The sequence below is a fragment of the Gracilinanus agilis genome, chromosome 4, assembly GCF_016433145.1.
Source record: "Gracilinanus agilis isolate LMUSP501 chromosome 4, AgileGrace, whole genome shotgun sequence".
Taxonomy (NCBI): Eukaryota; Metazoa; Chordata; class Mammalia; order Didelphimorphia; family Didelphidae; genus Gracilinanus; species Gracilinanus agilis.
Genome location: NC_058133.1, coordinates 289,765,530 through 289,789,026, shown reverse-complemented (window position 1 = coordinate 289,789,026; position 23,497 = coordinate 289,765,530). Strand labels below are relative to the sequence as shown.

The 23,497-nt window shown below is 37.3% G+C and overlaps 1 protein-coding gene across 2 annotated transcripts in view; it reads left to right on the top strand.

Annotated features, from left to right (window-relative positions):
- Positions 1 to 23,497, top strand: part of ELOVL5 (ELOVL fatty acid elongase 5) — a 108,322-nt gene that overhangs the window by 55,323 nt on the left and 29,502 nt on the right. For both annotated transcript variants that reach the window (XM_044675863.1, XM_044675864.1), the window contains 2 exons: positions 14,449 to 14,514; positions 16,885 to 17,072. In XM_044675863.1, coding sequence (XP_044531798.1) covers positions 14,457 to 14,514; positions 16,885 to 17,072 — 246 coding nt within the window. In that variant the 5' untranslated portion in view covers positions 14,449 to 14,456. The remainder of the gene's footprint in view (positions 1 to 14,448; positions 14,515 to 16,884; positions 17,073 to 23,497) is intronic.

Sequence of the window (23,497 nt, the reverse complement as noted above, 5' to 3'; positions counted from 1 at the left end):
AAGGGGGATGGAATACATTTGGTCTTTAAAAAACAAAAATAGGGGAACAACAAGGGAGGGGGCAGAAAGGGAAGTCAATCAAGGGAGGGTATAAGGGATACCGGCTCAAAGCAAACCACTGGTGTAAAAGAAAATAGTGTAATAAAAAGGAGTGGGTCTAGGGGAGGATACAAAAATGTCAGTGAATACACAACTAATAATTGTAACTCTGAATGTGAACGGTCATAAAATGGAAGCAAATAGCAGAGTGGATCAGAAACCAAAATCCTACCATATGTTGTCCACAAGAAACACATATGAGGCGGGTAGACACACACAAGTTCAAGGTTAAGGGTATGAGCAAAATCTTTTGGGCATCAAATGAGAAAAAGAAGGCAGGAGTGGCTATCATGATCTCTGACAAAGCCAAAGTAAAAATAGATATGATTAAAAAAGACAGGGAAGGTCATTATATCCTGATTAAAGGCAGTATAAACAATGAGGAAATAACACTGCTCAATATATATGTACCAAGTGCATCCAAATTCATAAAGGAGAAACTGGCAGAGCTCAAGAAGGAAATAGATAGTAAAACCATAATAGTGGGAGATCTAAATATTCCTCTTTCAGACCTAGATAAATCAAACCAAAAAATAAATAAGAAAGAGGTAAGAGAGATGAATGAAGTCCTAGAAAATTAGATTTAATTGATATGTGGAGAAAAATAAATAGGGACAAAAAGGAATACACCTTCTTTTCAGCTGCACATGGTACATTTACAAAGATTGACCATGTAATAGGGCATAGAATCATGGCAAACAAATGCAAAAGAGCAGATATAATAAATGTAACCTTCTCAGATCATAATGCGATAAAAATAATAATCAGTAAGGGCACCTGGACAGGTAAATCAAAAACCAGTTGGAAATTAAACAATATGATTCTCCAAAACCAAATTGTCAAAGAAGAAATCATAGAAACAATCAACAATTTCATTGAAGAGAATGACAATGATGAGACATCCTACCAAACTCTGTGGGATGCAGCCAAGGCAGTACTCGGGAGGAAATTTATATCCTTGAGTGCATATATTAACAAATTAAGGAGGGCAGAGATTAATGAATTGGGCATGCAACTCAAAAAATTAGAAAGTGAGCAAATAAAAAACCCCCAGATGAAAACTAAATTAGAAATACTAAAAATTAAGGGAGAAATTAATAAAATTGAAAGTAAAAGAACTATTGAATTAATAAATAAGACTAGAAGCTGGTATTTTGAAAAAACAGATAAAATAGATAAAGTACTAGTCAATCTAATAAGAAAAAGGAAAGAAGAAAACCAAATTGACAGTATTAGAGATGAAAAGGGAGACCTCACCTATAATGAAGGGGAAATTAAGGCAATCATTAAGAACTATTTCACCCAATTATATGGCAACAAACATAACAATTTAGGAGATATGGATGAATATTTACAAAAATATAAATTGCCTAGATTAACAGCAGAAGAAACAATACCTAAATAATCCCATATCAGAAATAGAAATTGAACAAGCCATTAAAGAACTCCCTAAGAAAAAATCACCAGGACCTGATGGATTCACAAGTGAATTCTCAGACATTCAAAGAGCAACTAATCCCAATACTATACAAATTATTTGATATGATAAGCAAAGAAGTCCTACCAAATTCATTTTATGACACAAATATGGTAACTGATTCCAAAGCCAGGTAGACCAAAAACAGAAAGAAAACTATAGACCAATCTCCCTAATGAACATAGATGCAAAAATCTTAAATAGAATATTAGCAAAGAGACTCCAGCAAGTAATTAAGAAGGTCATCCACCATGATCAGGCGGGATTTATACCAGGAATGCAAGGATAGTTCAACATTAGGAAAACATCCACATAATTGACCATATCAACAGTCTAACAAACAAAAATCACACGATTATCTCAATAGATGCTGAAAAAGCCTTTGACAAAATACAGCATCCATTCCTATTGAAAACACTGAAAAGTATAGGAATAGAAGGACCCTTCCTAAAAATAATAAACAATATATACCTAAAACCATCAACAAGCATTATATGCAATGGGGATAAATTAGAAGCCTTCCCAATAAGATCAGGAGTGAAACAAGGATGCCCATTATCACCTCTATTATTAAACATAGTACTAGAAACACTAGCAATAGCAATTAGAGAAGAAAAAGAAATCAAAGGTATCAAAATAGGCAATGAGGAGACTAAGCTATCACTCTTTGCAGATGATAATGATGGTCTACTTAAAAAATCCTAGAGAATCAACTAAGAGGCTGGTAGAAATAATCAACAACTTTAGCAAAGTGGCAGGATACAAAATAAATGCACATAAATCATCAGCATTTCTATACATTTCCAACACATTAGAACAGCAAGAGGTAGAAAGAGAAACACCATTTAAAATTACCCTAGACAATATAAAATACTTGGGAATCAATCTAACAAAACAAACACAGCTATTATACGAAAACAACTACAAAACACTTTCCAAACAAATAAAACTGGACCTCAACAATTGGAAAGCCATTAACTGTTCATGGGTAGGACGAGCTAACATAATAAAAATGAACATCCTACCCAAATTAATTTACCTATTTAGTGCCATACCTATCAAATTACCAAAAAACTTTTTTACTGAATCAGGAAAAACTATAACAAATTTCATTTGGAATAACAAAAGATCAAGAATATCAAGGGAAATAATGAAAAAAAATGTGAAGGAAGGGGGCCTAGCAGTACCAGATATCAAATTATACTATAAAGCAGCAGTCATTAAATCAATATGGTACTGGCCAAGAGATAGAAGGGAGGATCAGTGGAATAGACTCGGGGTTAATGATGTCAGCAAGACAGTGTATGATAAACCCAAAGAGCCCAACTTTTGGGACATGAATCCACTATTTGACAAAAACTGCTGGGAAATTTGGAAAACAATATGGGAGAGATTAGGTCTAGATCAACATCTCACACCCTACACCAAGATAAATTCAGAATGGGTGAATGACTTGAATATAAAGAGGGAAACTATAAATAAGTTAAGTGAACACAGAATAGTATACTTGTCAGATCTCTGGGAAAGGAAAGATTTTAAAACCAAGCAAGAGTTAAGAAAATTACAAAATATAAATTTAAGGGTTTTGATTATATTAAGCTAAAAAGCTTTTGTACAAACAAAGACAATGTAGTCAAAATCAGAAGGGAAACAACAAATTGGGAAAAAATCTTTATAACAAAAAACTCTGACAGGGGGTCTAATCACTCAAATATACAAGGAGTTAAAGCAATTGTATAAAAAATCAAGCCATTCCCCAATTGATAAATGGGCAAGAGACATGAATAGGCAATTTTCAGGTAAAGAAATCAAAAATATCAATAAGCACATGAGAAAGTGTCCTAATCTCTAATAATTAGAGAAATGCAAATCAAAACAACTCTGAGGTATCACCTCACACCTAGCAGATTGGCTAAAATGAAAGAAGGGGAGAATAATGAATGTTGGGAAGGGATGTGGCAAAATCGGGATATTAATGCATTGCTGGTGGAGTTGTGAAATGATCCAACCATTCTGGCTGGCAATTTGGATCTATGCTCAGAGGGCTATAAAAGGATGCCTGCCCTTTGATCCAGCCATACCATTGCTGGGTTTGTACCCCAAAGAGATCATAGATAAACAGACTTGTACAAAAATATTTATAGCTGCGCTTTTTGTAGTGGCAAAAAACTGGAAAAGGAGGGTATGTCCTTCAATTGGGGAATGGCTGAACAAATTGTGGTATATGCGGGTGATGGAATACTATTGTGCTAAAAGGAATAATAAACTGGAGGAATTCCATGGAAATTGGAGAGACGTCCAAGAACTGATGCAGAGCGAAAGGAGCAGAGCCAGAAGAACATTGTACACAGAGACTGATATACTGTGGTAAAATCAAATGTAATGGACTTCTGTACCAGCAGCACTGCAATGACACAAGACAGCTCTGAGGGATTTATGGTAAAGATGCTACCCACATTCAGAGGAAGGACTGCAGGAGAGGAAACATATAAGATAAACAATTGCTTGAATGCATGGGCTGAGCCTGACATGAATGGGAAATAGACCCTGAACAAGGACACATGTTACAACCAGTGGAAATGTGCGTTGGCCATGGGTGGAGGGAGAGTGGGGGGTGAAGGGGAAAGTAGGGGCATAAAGTATGTAAACAGTTTAAAAACGAATATTAATAAATGTCTAATAATTTTTAAAAAGTACCTCTTTGAGAGCAACATATAGCAGCAGGCATGGTTTCTATGAGAAAATGTATTCTGAATTGCAGACAAACTAATATAACTGTTTAGGAGGGATTTGAAGATTATGCTTATCATCTTTATCATCTCCCCTGTGTTGGCAAACCAATGGCAGCATGCTGGAAGGGGCTACTCCCCTCCCGGTCTCTGCAAGGCCGTGCCCTGCCCCTCTGCCCAGCAGCCAATGCGAGCTCTTCCTCCTTCCCGTGCCTGGGGAAGGCAGGGGCTCACAGGCAGTGTGAGGGTGTAGTTTGGGTACTTGGTCTCTAAAAGGTTCACCATCACTGCTCTGCCCCGTGTATTAGATGTTTTGGGTAGATGGCCTCAATTCTGATTTGTAGGTCAATTTAAATGCTCTTCCAATAAAATTTTAAAGTTTTATGGCATGTTTAACTATAATAACAGCAGATTGGCAGTGATCCATAAAGATGGCCCTGAGTCATTGTTATGAGACTGTGAATAGCTCAAGGGGCCTGCTTTTTTTTTAGGGAGGCTCTCCAACCTCCCCATTTCCAAATCTTTCTCACTTGATCATTAGTGTTGCCAGCAAGCTTATCTTAAGGATTTTGTTGTTTACTCATTTCAGTTTCTTCACAGTCTTCTTTGGGGTTTTCTTGGCAAAGATACTGAAGTAATGTGCCTTTTCTTTTCCAGCTCATTTTACAGATGAGGAAACTGAGGCAAATAGGGTTAAATGACTTGCCCAAGTCACACCACTAAGTCAGGATCTGAGACTAAATTTGAACTCAGATCTTACTGACTCCAGGGTACTCTCCACTGGGCCACCTAGCTGCTTTCTTAAGAATTTAATCCCTGTTTAAAATATAGTGCTTTTTAAATACTTGAAGGTGAATGACTTCCATATCCCTTCTCCCCCCCCCCCCCAAAAAAAAAATGAAAGAATAGTAAGATTCTGAGTGTCCAGTGTTGGGGAATGGGATGCTGGAAACCTTGAAAACACATTTCCCTGTCACATCTTTACCTTGAACTAGAAGTGACAGTTGTACTCTGAATTATTTTTACTTTCCAAGCAGCCAAGATGGACTTGCACAGACCTGTGCTGACTCACTCACCGAGAGCTTCTTAAGCTCAGCGATGTGCGTATGTTTTCAGGATGGCTCCTTAGGGATTCTTGGCTTGTGAATAAAGTAATGACCCACAGAGTGACAAGCCTTGCACGGTGCTCCTCCCCTAAGGTAGGTGCAGGGGTTCAAAATGCAACCCTTCTGTCCAGATGCTTAACCAAGGGCCTTCCTATCTGATTGGAATTTAGAGTTTCTTTCTGCATTAGAATATTTAATTATGTTTTGAGGATTATCATCAGGGGACCTAAACTGGCCCTTGGGAGTAAGGGCTTAGAGGTTAAAATAAAGGACGTTTAAAGCAGGATTATTTTTCCATGGCTTTTTTTTTTCAGAAGCTTGATTGCTTTAATCCAGATTTATTTTAACATGCCTTTGAATATTAGCATTCTAGCAAGATTGTCCCATCATTCAAGTTTTTTCCAGAGTCTCTTGTCGGGCACTTAAATGGGTGTGTGCACACTCGCAGAGCTTTGTGTTATACCTGTGTGTATGTTTCATGTCATAGAAACGGCAAACATGAGCTCATGAGAGATGGTGGAGGGTAGACAAGCCTGGAGTGCCACGGCCTGTGAGCTCACCAGGAATTGAACCTGACTTGGGATGCCTGACCTTGGGACCAGGGATTAGGCCTGATTCCTTTTTTAATGTCACTTCTGGTTCTCAGCACAAACACCTCACCCCTAGTGAGTAGTAAGGAAGGATATGTAGAATTGAATTGTGCTGTTATTGAAAAGAACCCTGGAAATGAAAGATGCCTTCTATTTGTTTTTTTAAACTCTTTCCATCTTGGAATCAATACTATCTATTGGTTCCAAGGCAGAAGAGTGGTAGGGGCTAGGCAATGGGGGGGTGAGTGACTTGCCCAGGGTCACACAGCTGGGAAGTGTCTGAGGCCCGATTTGAACCCAAGACCTCCCATCTCTAGACCTGGCTCTCCATCCACTGAGCCACTCAGCTGCTGCCCCCTAATGCTTTCTATATTTGAAGATCAGAGTTGAGTGTGCTTAGTCCCCCTCTCCCCCATACACATACAACAGCCCTTGGTAGCTGCTATTTCCAACTTATAAGCCTCTATTTTAAATTCAGGAACCTGTGTTGTGACTACAGAGTGGAAGCGGCATTTAATTTTTGTGGCATCATTGGCAGCAGAATTAAAGAATGTTCCCATGCCTACTTGAGACAAAAGCATTCTGTTTTTAAACTGGATGAATTTGAATGAGAAGAGAAAACCAGAGAGAAATTTCATCCCTTCCTTGCCCTCCTCCCCACATCACCTTCCCTTCCCCTCAGTTGTAAGATCAATTCTTCTGACTTGCTTTTAACTTCACTGTGTGAGACAGAAAAGTAACAAAGCAGGTTATGATAAAGAAGGCAGTGTGGGCTTTGGGGGCAAGATCTGTTTTTAAAGAACTACAAATGAGGTTCTGTCTGCCGCATGGGAAAGAGAATTTTCTTCTTAAGAAAGTCTTGTCAGAGGGAAGAAAAAAAACTACTTCAGAAAATTTCTTTAACTGGTTTATTCTCTATTCTTCCTTTTCTCCATTTTTTCTTCTTCCAATAATCATAATAACTAGCATCTGTATAGCATTATAAGGCTTGCCAAGTAGACCCACATGAAGTCAAATGTAGCAGATATCAGCCTATTACAAAAATGACTCCAGGGGCTCCTTTATCATTCTTTTGTATTTATTTTATGCTTTTGAAAACATTCTGAAAAGAGGTCTTTGGACTTCACCAAATTGCTAGTCACCTGTCCATGACAGCCTTAGTGAGTGAGAGACTAATGACTGACTTAAGATCAGAGACTACTTTCATACCCTGATTTTTTTCTTAAATGCATTTTTTTTCTTTATCATTTAAAAATAAATCTTGTGGCAGCAAAATAGCACAGTTGGAAAGAGTGCTGAGTCTGGAGTGAGGAGGACCTGGGTTCAAATCTGGCCTCGGATACATCCTAGCTACGTGTCCCTGGGCAAGTCATTTAATCCCAGTTGCCTAGTCCTTACCACTCTCCAGCCTTAGAATTGATGCTTAGGAAAGGGTTTTAAAATTTTTTATTGATATCTTTTGATCTTACTTCACCTTCATTTCCAAATATATCTTTTCCCTATCCAGTGAGCCTTCCCTTGAAACAAAGGTGGAAAAAAACCCAGTTCAGCAAAATGAGCCAACCCAGTAATGAGATCTGACAAATATACACCATTCCTCATCCTCTCCAATGATTAAAGGGACAGAGTTGTATTTTCTCAACTTCTTGGGGCCAAGGGTCATCACAATGACTGACTTGCTCATATTTTTCTAAGTGTCCAGTTTTATTAGCCATTATAATCCTATCTCTAGTAAAGGAATAGTGCCTGAATTCACTTTTAATGCTCCCAAGGCTTTGTGCTGGCAGCTTTTCTTACTTCCTTAATCTGGTTTCCTTCTGGTGCTTAAGTCTTCTGGAGGGAGGAAAGGAGGAGCTATTGTGCTTATTGGGAATTTTGGATGGAAGGAAAGCAGAAGAGCTAATAATTATTAGCAGAAGGCTCATTGTATTAACCTCTCCTCAAATATGTTACAAGGGCCCATTTGATGTTGGATCAGAGTGAAAGCAATTGTGTCTTTCACTGCACAGAGATGATTCACCTGGGAGCATTATGCCTGGAGATATTGAACAAGGAAACAGATGGATTTTCCCACATTATCCAGCTGTTTTTGAAGAACTAGACTTTGGCCATTTTGTATTCTATTAGTATTATAGTATTTCCGTGATTCTGCATTTTATGATGGTATTATGGTTTGAGTCTTTTTGCTTTTCTTTAACTTCAGGCAACATTTGAAGTGACTTATCAGTCTATTGTTGAATTCGTTTTTTTAAACCTTTGCTTTTCTATTCTTGTAACAACTCTAAGAGAAAAGGACTAGGCAAGTGAAGTTTGATATCAAAAGATATCAATACAATTTTTTAAAACCCTTTCCTAAGCATCAATTCTAAGGCAGAAGAGTGGTAAGGGCTAGGCACCTGGGATTAAATGGCTTGCTCAGGGTCACCCAGCTGGGACGTGTCTGAGTTCAGATTCAAACCCAAGTCCTCCTGATTCCTGGCCTGACACTCTGTCCACTGTGCCGTCTCGCTGCCCCAATGTTGAATCCATTTATTACAAGACTATAACGACCTTAGTTCAGCTTGTGAGGTCAAAGATGTGGGGGGACCTCAAGGGTCATCCAGCACAACTCCTCATTTAACAGGCAAGGAAGCAGGAGACCCAATGAGATGTAGTGACTCACCCGAGGAAGGTAAGTAATCAAAATCAGGTGTCCTGACTCCAGGTCCAGGTTACCTTTCCTGTACCCATACGTAACAGGCCGTGTCTCCCAGACCAGCCTGGTTCTATGCACTCCCAATAAATAATACCCAAGGCACAGTTTGAATTAAGATGCTGATGATGGTCCGAGTTAGTGCTTCAGTACCACTGGCTTTTCAGTCCTCTCGAGTCAGCCTTTTCATGGGAGCTTGACGTGTACCAGGAGTGCAGAAGAAACCAGGCTATCTGAACTGTGGGGTCAGGAAAGCTGCCTGTCAGGAGGGCCCCAGCCTCCATCTCATCCTGGAATCCCCATAGAGAAGAGAAAAACAGAGCATTTATGAAAGGTGGCCAAAATCTCTTTGTAGAGGACAATTTTGAGGCAGAGAAAGATGAAGAGAGGGAGAGGAAATGAGAGGGGAGGTGTGTGCAGTCTTTTATTTTGAGGAAGCTTTCCCTGGGCATTGAAGTCCCCCTGGGGAAGTCTTAAATGCTAGGCTGTTTTACAGGTACCCCAAGGTCTTAGGCACTGAGTGGTTTGGCACTTAGCAAATCCATCAGAAGGTGAGCAGGAACTGTGTGATGACACCTGCTTTCTTCTTTGTGGCTGTGCCAAAGGGAAAGTATATGCTGCTCTACTGAGACACAAGCTCCTGAGAGTAAGACCAATATGATCGAGACTCCTCTCCCTGACTCTAGTTTTCCCAGACGGTCTGATGGAATTTATCCAGAAAAAGGAGGAGAGGAGCAGCAAGGATGGTTACTCAAAAACAGTCTTTGCCAGAGTCCCCCTTTGAGAAGGCAGGCTGTATGGTGTAATAGTCGATGTATGGATTTGACCTATAACCATGCTTGTCGTGTGCCCCTGGGAAAATACCCTGCCTTGCACTTAGTAGGTGCCTGATAATGTTTGATGAATTGACCATTAAATGATATCATTTGGCATATGTCTGTATAAAAACCACTACATATAATAAAAATTTAATATAATAAAATTAAGCCATCCCTTATGCTAGTATGTTGGATAAATCCTCTAGAGGCCTAGAAGAACATGGATAATTGCCTAGCCCTTACTGCTTTTCTGTCTTGGAACCAATATTCAGCATCAGTTCTAAGACAGAAGGTAAGAGTTTGTTTGTTTGTTTGTTTGTTTGTTTGAGGACATGGACAAGGATCCCACCACATGAGAAGTCAAGGATAGACTATATCATGAAAGGAAGTAACCACCATATGCATGCATGAACTCTTGGGTGTGACTTTAGCACGTTATATGGATGCTAATCATGCTTTTGTCATGTCAGCATTCATGGCGCCATGAAGTATTTTATTAGCCTGTAATATGGATGCTAATCATGTTATTGCCATTACCAGAGCTATAAAACAATGTACAATTCCCATTTGATAGGAACAGAATAGGAAATGTCAAAAGCTGTTCAGATGGACTGTGCCTACAGCTTCCTGTAACAGGGTCTTTGGTATGTCTTAAATGATCTATAATTTCAAGGTAATTGCATATTCCTTTCATTTTCCATCTTGAACTAATGTGGAAGCTGGGAGATGGTTTCAGAAGAAGCCATACTTTAGTGTGGCTAATATCTCCACACCAACTGAATTCTGAACCCTAAGAATAGAGCACATGAACACTGAAAAGCACTTTCTATTCCCTTATCTTATTTGATCCCCACAGTAAGCCTGTGGGCAAAGTGTGTTAGATATCAGCCTTCCCATTCTACAGAAGAGGCTAAGGAATTTGTCCAGGCCTCACAGCTAGCAGATATCCTGAAGCATTTATTAAGTGCCTGTCCTATGCTAGGTACTAGAGATGGAAGGATAAGAATCAAATAGTCCCTTGGCACAGGGATCTTACATTTCCTCATGGGAGACTATGTATAGATGCTGATAACAAAATAAATATATGTCATTTTGTTGGGGCCATGGCACCAGCAGATAAGAATATCAGGAAAAGTTTCCTAGTGGAGATGGTATTAGAACTGAATTTTTTTGTTCAAATCTTACCTCAGACACTTCCTAGCTTACCCTATGGTTTGGAATCTACTTTTTATGAGTTCTCTATAATGGATCAGCTAAACCCAACTGTACTTGCAGTGTTCCATACCATAGTCCCTTCTCTTCAATGAAGAGAGTTGGGGAAGCAGTCTCATGTCTCTTCAGGGCCAAACTTAGTTGCTCTAACTTCACAGCATTTAGGGTTTTTTTAAATTAAATTTTAAATTTTTAAATTAATTTTATTATATTATAAAGCCTTTAGCATGTTTTCTCCTTCACAACTCTTCCTCTCCCCAACATACAGAGAAAGAGAGAGAGAGAGAGAGAGAGAGAGAGATGGAGAGAAACAGAGAGAAAAACTAATCCTATATCAGCCATATCTAAAATCGAGTGCTTCATTCTGCTTCTTAGGCCATCAGCTCTTTGTCAAGAACATTTATCATCATTGGTCTTCTGGAATTATAGTTGTCATTGCACTGTTCACAATTCTTCAGCTTTTCAAAACTTCATTTTTGCAATGGGTGTTTTAATCTAAATTGATTTTATGGTTCTATTTAAGTCTGTTATTAATTCATATAAGTCTTCTAAGGTTTCTTTGAAATAGTCTCTTCATTTCTTAGAGCAAACAGTTGCATTCTGTTAATTAATTAATGCATCATAAGCTTGTTTAGCCATTCCCCAATTGATGGGCATCTCCTTGGTTTCCAGTGATTCTTCATTATTTCTGGATCAAAATATCAGTATTCCGTTGTCTTTAGCAGCATTTCTGTGGATAAGATATGAACTGGTAGCTCTGAATGATATTAGAATCAAGTATTGATGTTAAATGGGTTTGAATATCTTTAAGAGACTGTAGAATCCTTAATTTAGAGCACAAAGAGGGGGCGGACCTTAGGCCATCCAGACCAATGCCTTCAATTTATAGTCTAGGGACACAGAGGCACAAATGTAGGCCTTGCAAGGTTAAGTGACTTGCCCAGGGTCACAGAAGGGATTATTACCTCAAGGTTCCATCTGTATAGCCTTGTTCTATTCCACATTTTTACCATAAACTTGACTGAAGGCACAAATAGCATACTCAGCAAATTTTCAGCTGCTCTAGTGCGTTGGGGCTACACCTGACATGGTGAATAGCTAAAGTAGATCTAAAAATATATGGACAGGTTAAACCAGACAGCTGACTCATAAGATGAAATTTAATTGGGATAAATGCAAAGCAGTTTTAAAAAATCAACTGCAGAATTTCAGGATGAAGGAGGAAGACATATATCCTTGACAGATTTGATCAAACCAGAATCAGTCATCCAGAGAAAAACAGTGTGGCTTGGAAACAGATCAGGATCTGAGGAGAAATAGATAGATCAGAAACTCAGAAAGTGAGTCAGGGCTTGCCTAGGCCCAAGTCAAGAACAGCAGAAGTTAAGAGATAAAGGCGTGATGTACTATATCAGGGCTTAGATTGGATGCCATGTTTTTTGTTTTTTTTTAGGCGGGGGGTGGGGGTGTACACACACACACACACACACACACACATACGTATGTATGTATGCATAGCATACATATATTTTGTATAAACATTTATAATTGATATATATACACATGTATATATACAAATAAAAATTCTTTTTAAAATAAGCTTGCAAAATTTGTAGTTGGAATGAAACAGAATTCTTAGCCTATAACTTTTAAGAGCCCCAAAAGGCAGTAGTAGGTAAATTTTTTATTTGATTGTACTTAATCGATATATATGTCATATATTGTTCTTTATATGTGTGTGTGTATGTATGTAAAATATCCCTCCTGCTCCTTCCCCACCCTTTGAGAAAGAAAGCAATATGAATATATCTAAGTTGCCCCGTTTATTGGTTTCATTCTGTTCTTTTTTTTCCTATGCATTCATATGCTTCATTTTTGCTTGACCTTTTTTTTTTGAAGAGGGAGAAAACCTATCACTAGTCCCACTCTTCCCAATTTCTCTCCCAAATTGGAAAAAAAAGAGTAATATCTACTCTCCTCATAACACACCTAGTTAAAAAAAGACAAAACTCCTACACTGGCTATGTCACTCTGTATCTTTACCCTGTCCTCTCTGTCAGGAGGTAGAGAGCATGCTTCATCAAGTCATCCTCTGGATTCTTTGTTCCTAACCCTTATTTTACTAGCTTTCTTACCCACTAGTCTGTTGAGTATTAATTGTAAACCCCAGAGTTATTGAGTAATTCTTGTTTATTCTCTATGTATTTTTCAGATTGTCCAAGTATATTAAAAAAAAGAAACACTAAAGAACAAATTAATAAATTAAGTGGTTATATGACATAGTTACTAAAACTAGTTACAGAGATGTCTTTTCTGCTGTCTTTCCATTATCTTTGCCTTCTGGCAATTCTACCTTTTCAATAATTATTGTTTGATATAACAGAAAAAAGTATGATCACTTGTAGAAAATCATGAAGGGGCTTGCATGTGTGTGTGAGAGAGAGATTCTTTTTTTTCCTTTCTGTCTGGCTTTGTCTCTACCTCTGTCTCTTCTCTCTCTCTCTCTCTCTCTCTCTCTCTCTCTCTCTCTCTCTCTCTCTCTCTCTCTGTGTCTATGTTTCTTTTTTACTTCCTTTAATTTTGTTACATTTTGGGTTCTAAGTTGTCTCCCTCCCTCCTTCCCAAACCCACATTAGAGAAGGCCTGCATTTGAGGGATGTGTAAGCATGCAATACATAGAGGTGGATAGCATTTTGCTTCATAAGTAAAGGCATAGTTGATTTGAATGATCAGAATAGCTCAGCTTTTTGAACAATATTGCCGTTACTGTAGACAACTTTCTTTTGGTTTTGCTTATTTCACTGCATTATTCCATGCAAGTCTTTCTCTGTTTTATTTAAACCAGTCCGCTCATTCTCTCTTAGAGCTCAGTTGTATTCCAGATTGATTTACTTTAAAAATAAAATAAAATGCACTGTTTGAAAGTCCTTTATAAACTGAGAGGTCCTTTATAAACTCATGCATTGTAAAGTGAATGAACAAGGAGAACATTTTATGCTAAAACAACATCATAGAGAAAAACAACCTTGAAAACCTTTAGAATGTAATGGCATGTCACACATTGAGAAGGCTGCAGAGGAAACAGGTGGCCCCACCCCTACCTCTGGGCAGAGGTGATGAACTTAAGATGCAGAATGAGACATACGTTTTTGTACATAGCCAATGTGGGAATTTGTTATTTTTATTCTTTCTTTTTATAATTGTTTAATGGAAGAGTGAATAAATGGTTGTAAAAACAAGTAAACAGACATTTATTTTTTAAAAATAAAGTTTTGGTCATTACAAAGATTGCATTTTTAGGGATATGGTTCTTTTTTTTTTTCTTTCTGTTCTCTGGCTAATCATGTTTCCTACTCTGAATGACTATTTATTCTTCTTATCCCCCTTTCTCCAATGAGGAAAAAAAGAATGCTTGAGGAACTGAGAAGATATGGAATGCTGGCATTTTAATTAAGTCAGGACTGTGTCCTTTTAAGTTGCTTTTCTAGTTTTTAAAAAATCTATTGGTGTTTTTTTATTTATTGAAGTATATATAAAGTGCACTGAAGTGTATTTTTTAAAGTTTCAAAAAGATTATCTTTGACTAAGTAAATTATGAGAGATTTATTTTGTAGTTTGTTTTTTTCAGCTAAATATGTTTCATTTCTCCTAACAGGTTATGCTTTTAGGGGACAGAAGGCTTTTGAGTGAAGAATAATCGATTTCTATTTTGTTTCTCTTAATAGATTAAAAAATGGAAGCCTTTGATGCATCCCTTAATAGTTATATGCAGACATGGCTTGGACCAAGAGGTAAGACATTACCATTTTTATGTTTCCTTCTTAGAGACACTGGTATAGCAATGTTTAGGGGAACCATTTGGATACTAGGACTTGTTCCAGCCTGAAAAAGGCAGGTTCCTTTCTGTATTCTGGATGAAAGAGTGGCCATTGGCTTTTGGAAATCCCTATAATTTAGCAAGTTACATAGAATTACATGGTTGTTGGAGCAGGAAGGAAGCCATCGTAATCCCTGGCTTTAGCTAAAAATCAAGGTTGGGAACTAAAGCTTATGGCCTGACAACTTTAATAACTTTGCCATAGACAATGGGATTGTAGGTGTCAGATTCAATCCATGAATTGTTTTTAAATTTTTTCTGAATGCCCTGGCCAGATAGAGTCCTCATTAGGCAGAGGCTGATTTCAGGCCAAGCATTTAAGTGAAGACTTTGCCTACTTTTCTTCTTCTTTCACCATTTTGTTTTTTAAAATACCTTCTTTTTATATAATGGCAAAGGTTAACGTATATATAGAATGTCACTTTTTATTCCCTGTTACTCTTTTCCTGTCCCTAATAAGTTTGTTCTGTTTGCCTACACATACCTCTTTACACATATGTATATACATACACACATATCTGTATATATGCATATATATGTTTCTTTGTAGGTATATATGAATACATGAATTCAGATAGAGATGTGTATGTGTATATGTATATGCAGATCTAAAATAGTTTCCCCAGCAGTTACAAGTATAAGCATGACCATCTGAAACCCTCTCCCCTGTTTTTTAAACAAGAGGAAATAGCATCCATTGGTAGACCATTTCCCTGATTTTTGAATGACAATCATATTAAAAAATTCTTGGGAATTAGATCAGATCTAGATTTGGAATGGACCTCAAAGATTGTCTCATCCAACCCTCTCATTTTACAAAGAGGGACATTAAGGCCAAGATGAATAAATAATTCTCCCAAGGTCACATGTAGTAGAGGGAGCTATAGAGGCCCAAATGCAACCCAGGTCTTCTGACTACAGAGCTACTAGTATTCCTTCTGTTGTATCATGCTGAATATTTTTCTAAATTTATCTCATTTGCTTTTTTGTTTTTTTTGTTACTTTTTGGACACTTTATCAAAATAAGTAGAATAGAAAGTACATAAATTTCATTTAAGAAGAAATAACAAGTTTGCAATTTGGCACCGCATGTTTAAATTAGGTCTCCCTTTTGAGCTGTAGAGAATAAAGAAATAGCTGTGAAATGATTAAACTAGCTTCCAAACACAGAAGGGGACCTCAGATAGCATTAATAAAAGTTGGAGCAACTGTTTTCTATCTCAAGGAAAATCTCATTACCTTTTGAATTTATTATTTTATCTCAGTTTTGAAGACGAGAACCATGAATAAAAATTAATTTGGCATCTAACCTTAAGGAATGTCCGTCAAGGAAGGAAGAGTGGTTTTATTGAACATGGTTGCTACAGCATCATTCCCTCCCTCACACATTCAGCTCACCAATTGGGGACATCGTTTATAGGATTTTAGAATCGAAAGGGACCTTAGAGATGATCCCATCTTCATTTCACCAATGAGAAAATGGAGACTTGCCAAAGTGGAAACCAATGGCAGAACCTGGATCTTAAAGTGTTGGTAGAGGGCCTTTCCCATCAAGCCACATTGCTCTCTCTACCTCTATCCAATTTCTCCTCTCGTCTACCACTTTGGTCATTCAATTCCTGCCTATTTAGAAGATTCTCCTTATTTTATTGTTATTGCTTCTCTTGAGTCCCTTGTCTGAGGATTTTCACAATAGCTGCTCCTCATCTAGTTAGGGGAAGCATGTCATTAAGCCAGCAGTACCTTTCCTTCTAGGGGTTGGTCTTGCTGACCAGATAGTCAGAGACAGGGCCAGCAGGAGGAATTTCTGAATTCCAAAGGCTACCACGTTTTGGTTTTGTCTTCCCTCCCTACATGCAGTTCTAAAGACCTAATTTAAATGTGGTATTTGGCTCTCTCTGAATTTGCCAAAAAAAATTTTTTTTCTTCAGAAAGGAATGTTTGTTTTGGATGGGTTATTTCTCTTAGCAATAAATATAAATAAAATCTCCATTCTACATGGATTATTGCATGTTTGGGAACTCATCCTGAGGAAGTTTATTTTCTACTAAACTTGTTGGAAACTCACCTGGGGAAGTATACCCCAAGTAGTGGGGTTTTTTTGTTTATTTTATTTTCTTTTATTTTAAAATGGCTTTATACTAAAGAGGCCAGTCTGAAAGAAGTAGGCCAAAAATATAATTCCCTTCTTAAGAAATGTTTGACATGTTTTCCGCTATTTTAATATCTGTGCTGTTTGTTTCCATTCACTAAATATGTCTTTTTTTTTTTTATTCTATTTCAGATTCCCGTGTAAAAGGGTGGTTTCTTCTGGATAACTATATACCTACTTTTATCTTCTCTGTCTTATACTTATTAATCGTATGGCTAGGACCAAAATACATGCAGAATAAACAGCCAATCTCCTGCAGGGGCATTCTAGTGGTTTATAACCTTGGACTTACGCTGCTGTCTTTTTATATGTTTTATGAGGTAGGAGATGGGTTGAGATTTTATTTTTATTTCTGACATAACTCTTGACGCCCTCCTGTCTGTTTACATATTGCTGATCTGAAAATGATAAAGAAAAGGAAGCAGAGGGAAGGGATTGGGCTAATGAAATATCTTTTTTCAGTGGTTTTGTCCAAACACCCAAGGTATCTTTGTATAAATAAACATTCCCTGCAGACAGAGGAATATGGAAGCAATTCTTTGCTTTCAATATTGCTATTTATTATTGTTTTAGTGGAAACCAGTTTGAGCTTTTTAAGTTAGTTTTGATTGTGATATATCACATTTTTAGAGTTCAGAATCTCACAATGGATTGTTCTAAGAGTTTTGTAAGAATTTAGGGAGAAATTTAGGCTAAATGTGAAAAAAAGCAAAAAAGCCGAGCATTTTACTAATAAGTACCAAATAAGTTATTGCTGCTTGCTGGTTTCATTTTGATTAGGTTTGGGGGGGTTGGACATTTTTTGTTGTTGTTCGGGGTTTTTTGGACATGGGGGTGGCGTTTGGGAGGAGGTTTGTTTGATTTTTTTTTTTGTTTTTGTTATTTTGGTTTGGCTTGATTTGGTGAATGTGAGCCACATTCTACCTTGAACAGATAAAAGTAAATAATTTGTGATTTGACTGTTAAGATTAATGTCCTTTTTTTAAAGCTTGGAAAAAAACCTGGTTTTAGGTTTTACATTCACCGGATATGTGGACTAAGTCCAGTTCAGATTTGGTTATGTCTCTTCCATCTCTGAGAGCTCATCAGATCAGGTTGTCTCTGGGACAATACTATAGCTAATGAAAAGGACAAGTTCAATCTGAACCCACCCTATTTCTCCCACTTCCTGTTTTATGAAATGTCTTTATATACCTCTGGGCCACAGGGGCTGGATAATTCACTTTCTGTGACTCCGAGGACAAATAGTCTTCTGTCCTCCTGGAAACCTTTAGAGCTCTGGCCCCTTTGTAGGTTTGTGAGAGACTGATCTCCATCCACCATTTTGCTATGGAGAATATATCCAATACTACTTCCATTCCTCACATTTACATTTTCCACCTCCTTTGTAGTATAATATTAATAATTAAGGTTAGAATTTAAAGGAGAAGGTTGGAGCTTAAAGAGATTTATGCAGGTGGAAAAATGGAAATCTCTTTAATTTATCTAAGTTAGGTAGATAAAATCCTTCTCCTATATAGATCTCTTATTGAGCCCCCCAGTATAAAGGATTCTCTTTAATTAGGAAATCACATTGTTCCACCAATATTTTCACAGAACAGTCTAACTCGTGAGGTTAGATTATGAATAGATGTTCTTTTTTTATTTTTTTTATTATTATTACATAGAGTAGATTTCTTTACTAAAACAGCTAAGTTTAATCAAACATTATGTAAATATAAAAAGATAATGACTTTATAGTCAAGAGCAGCTAAATTATAGTAGTATAAATGATTAAGGTAATTTTAAATTAAAAGGCAAATATGTCTTTCATTTTACTATGTAATCTCATTTTGTTGGTATTTGTTGTAATCCCATATAGCCTTAAATTGTAATTTAATATGAGCTGTTAATGTCATGTTAAAGCCCTCACTTTTTTTTTTGCCTTTTTCCCTTTTTTGTCCTGTTCTAGAACAAAGGAAGTTTAATTAGCCTCCGTGATGGATGTTGGAGGATTGGAGGCAGGGGCTATTCACAGAAATGAAGTTCAGGGACTTCCTGGCCTCAGCAATATGTGCAGAACATTGATCAGTATACAAGTGATTAACAACAATACAGTCAGTTTCCTTTGAGTAAATGCTTTATTTTTCCAATTTACATTCATAGATGTTAGAGCCATCTCCTTAAGGAAACTTTTGTTTGTAAAGTTCAAAAGAAAGTGTTCTGTTTTTGGTCTATACAACAATATTCTGCAACTTTTAAAAATAAATAGACAGATTATACAACAAAAAACTAAGGTGTTATTTGGCATACTTATTTTTTCATTACTATATCATTTGGATTTTTTCCTTTTCCTTTTATAAATTGAGTATTCCTTATATGTTGCCAGTATATTTTAGGAAAGACTCTAAATCTTAATTTTACATCAGTAACAAATTAGTATAATAAATATAAGATGGCAGGCAGGTAAAAATACATTTAACTCAAAACTTTATAGCTCTCCAGTATTTTTCTTATCATAGAATCCAAGAGTTGGAAGAGACTGCAGACATCACCTAGTTCAACTTATACCTGAAAAAGGACCCCTAAATAATGCATTCAACAAGTGATCTTCCATCCAGCTTCTGCTTGTAGCTTTGGATTAGGGATAACCCACTGTCTTCCACGGAAGTCCATTCTGCATTGGGTAGCTGTAATTGTGAGGAAGTTTTTCCTTAACCTCAACCAAAATTGGTGTCTGCAATTTCCACCTATTGATACTAGCTCTTGGTTCAGAAGACAGAAGAACAAGTCTGATCCTTTTCCCACATGATTGGCCTTCAAATACAGCTCTCCTGTCAGGGGTTCTTAACCTGGTATCCAGGGACACCCCCCCCCCAAGATGGAGTCTGTGAATAAATTTCAGGGAGTCCATGAATGGGAAAAAATATGTATGTATTTAAATTTTTACTAATCTCTAACTGAAATTCAACATTTCTTTCAGTTATGTTTCTAGTCAAGAAAATTATTCTTAAAAGGGGTTTGTAGACTTCATTAGATTGCTCGAGGCGGGACCATGATACAAAAAAGGTTAAAAAAACCCTGGGTCAAGTCTTCTCCAGACTAAACCTTCTCATGTGGTATTATCAGAATCTGGTTGATCATCACCATTGCCCTCCTGGACAATATCCAACTTATATATTATGTCCTTTGGGTTTTTTTGTTTTTGTTTCAAAAAATAATTTCATCCTCCTTTATTGGTATACTACTTACTATTACAAAGAGGAAAAGGAAATTGTGTATAAATTGCTGCCTGACTAGATGAATCTGAGGCGTTATAGGACCCATATGACCACAAGTAGAACTTCTCTCCTGTGTCCTGCTAAGTAATTTCTAGAACTCTGGGCAACTCTTTAGGTATCTTGGGGTGGAGTTGGAAGGAATCTCAGTGGTCAGATTCTGGTCTCCTTCATAGTGGTGAAAGAACCCCCTAGACAACATAATTTTCTTACTGTCACTTTTCTAAAAGTATTTTTCTTACTTCTAGCCAGCAAGGCCATGTACCTCTCCTTTGCTGTTCTTACCATTCATTTTGCGGACTGGCAAAGAAGTCAGGACTTCTACAAAATGAGAAACATGCTATATTATCTTCTTTAATTTTGTATAGGCTGTGGGAGAGGAGGGATCAGGAAAGCACTCCAAAAAAAAAAAGGAATAGGGACCAGAACAAGGAGAAAACACTTGGATAAATAGGCTATATTCTCTGTAAGTAGATTTGAGCCCAAGGACTGACTCCCAAGTCTAGAATTGTTGTTGGCATTCATGTGAATTTGATATCCGATTTTACTTGACCCTGTGTAGACTTGGCAGTCACCAAATTACTTCATCCAAGTTATACTACTCATTGTAGGGGTAAATGTTTTCATTTTTCTATTGACCATTAAGGGACAGAGCAGACCTGTGTTACCTTCTTGCTAAGTTGTCAGGAAAATTTTGGTTTTCTTAATTCTGAGTTAAGAAGACATTCCTGCCTTAAAGAGTTTGAAGTTAATCCACTTTCAGTCTTTGTATGGGAGAGGAATAGAAGAGACAAGGAAGGAAAGATAAAAGAGGATGAAGGAAGGGTGAAGTTGTCTTGGGAAGACTTGAGTACCAAGAAAAAGGAGGTGGGGACAAGATAATGGGTGGGAGGGAGAAATAACTAGAATACATTTTAAAACCATGATGCTAAATTTAGAAACACAGGCCTTCATCGTTTAGGTGTGGTATGTTTTTTTCCAGTGCATTATTACTTTTTTTAACCCTTACCTTCTGTCTTAGTATCACTTCTAAGACAAAAGAATGGCAAGACCCAGGCAGTCAGAGTTAGGAAGCATCAGAAGCCAGATTGGAACCCAGGTCCTCCTGACTCCAGACCTGGTTACTCCATCCACTGTGCTACCTAGCTACTCCTTTGGCAATGCCATTATTACCAAGAAAGAGGGGAAAGAACTTGGTTATAGTAGGTTTGGAATTGGAAAGCGCCTTAGAGGCCACCTAGTCTAACCCCAAGATTTTATAGGTGAAGAAGCAGAACCTCTGAAAAGTTAAGTGGGTTGGTCACACAGCTCTAGGAAAGAGTAGGCCCCTACTGACTCAAACTCTGGTGTTCTTTCCACTTTGTTATCTATATATTGCCTCATCTCAAGTGCCACAACTTTCAGGGGGATGCTGTTGACTCTTAATTTAAGGTCTTTTCCTGGAGAGAGAGAAAAAAAAAATGAAGACCTTTAATGCCTATGAAAACATAAATTCAGCATATGTTTGCACTGGTTGTTTTTAAAAAAAACAAAAACACCTTAGCTTTAAATTTTATTTAAACTCAAAGTTGGCTTGAGGTCAGTCATTGGTTGGATTGAGAAGAGAACTTGGAAATTCAGGTTAAGATACGGTTTGGTCTGCAAGGTGTTTGCATTTATGGATACTTCCTTTGTAACCATTTCCCCCTTATTATTTGTGAGCTGAATTATTCCACCAAAACTATATGACACAGTTAGGAGGGCAAAACACACACACACACACACACACACACACACACACAACTACCCGAACCCTTTTTTACAGAATCTAGAACTATTGTTCCAAAGAATTCATAGATTAAAAGCACTAAAGTGTGGGAGATCTATTACTCTTAGATTCAGGTAATTGTCAAATATGTCCAGTGAGTTGAGAGAATTAAGAGCCAGGTACTGTGGGGACCCCAGGAAGCTTCCATTCTGAACTTACATTTCAGGGGTGGCATGGTAAATACAAGATATACACCCTAATAACTTTTAAAAGGGACACTTTCAAATAGGGGAATTAGGGAAACCTCTCTTGAAGGCAGAGGACCTTAGATGACCTTTGACCTGTTTATGAGTAGAAGTGAGAAAGAGTATTGCAGATTATATTGGGGTAAGGGTCAGCCCTTGCCATGGCACAAAGGTAAGAAATAGAATATTTACATAAGAAACAATAAGTAGGTAAATTTGGCTGAAGCTAGAGGATTTGAAGGCTGTAATTGCCAAACAAATAAGGTTTACATATTTTCCAGAAGAAAATATGGTTTTTCTTTCACCTCCCAAAATTTCAGAAAATCATAAATGCCAATATTTTAAATGTAAAGCTTCAAGCATATGTATAGATATAGCTAAATTGATGGCAATCTCTTATAGATTTTGGGGGGAAGATTTGCAGAGTGATTTTGTTGATTGTAAAAAAAGAAAATAATTGGAATATTTGATGCTATACATATTTAATAGGCTCAATGGCCAGTTAAATCTATCTGTGTTCTCTGAACTCTCTAGGACGTCCAGGGATATTAATAGCATCCCATTAGTACTTGCACAAAAGCTCTTAGACCAAGCTGACAGGCCATCCTTTTTATTGCACGTTTTGAAAGGTATCATGGTAGAATTAAACAGCAGAAGCTTGGGCAGCTCACTGCTTTCTAAATTGACTTGTTGGTTTTCTGGCCCTCCTTTTTCATGTTCTTAAAATAGCTACAGCAATTTTAGGGAACTCAGATTTGAAAGGATTTGGCATATGATGCATTTCTTGTAAACATCACTGTTACTTTGCTGTGGCAAGAACACATTTGTAGCAAGTATACAAGGTTCTGGTTCCCTTTGCTCTCCCGACTCCCTGAAAGGAAGCTAATGAGACCTCACCTATCCTGATAGGTCACAAAGACTGAGGGATTCTTGTTCAGCTATGGATAACTCCTGGTAGCCTCTTCCAAAGACTTCCTTCTTTGATTAGTGGATTTCATTGAACATATTTAGAGGTTGAAAGTACCTTAAAAATTGCCTACTCCAAATTCACCCTTTTATAGAAAAGAAACCAAATCCCAGAGAAAGATAGGGCTCACCGAGGGAAGGTCATACACTTAGAGAAATAGTAGCACATCTAGGATCACTACTCAAGACCTCCAACTCTAAATCCACTGCCCTTTGATCACACTATGCTACCTCTTTTTTTTTTTTAATGTATTTTGAAAAATATTTTGTATCCATGTTGACTGACTTATTTTCCATTTAACAGATGGGGAAATAGAAGGTAAAATAAGTACCTAAGACCATAGGCAAGTCACTTAATATCTCTGGGCCTAATAGTACTCATTTGTAAAATGAAAGTTTTGGACTAAATGCCTTCTAAGGGCCCTTCTAGTTCTGAATCTATGATTCCTCTGGTCCCTTACAATACCAACCCATGTCCTTAATCTTCAGACCTTCCTTTACCTTGGGAGTCCAGCAAGTTCAACCTTACC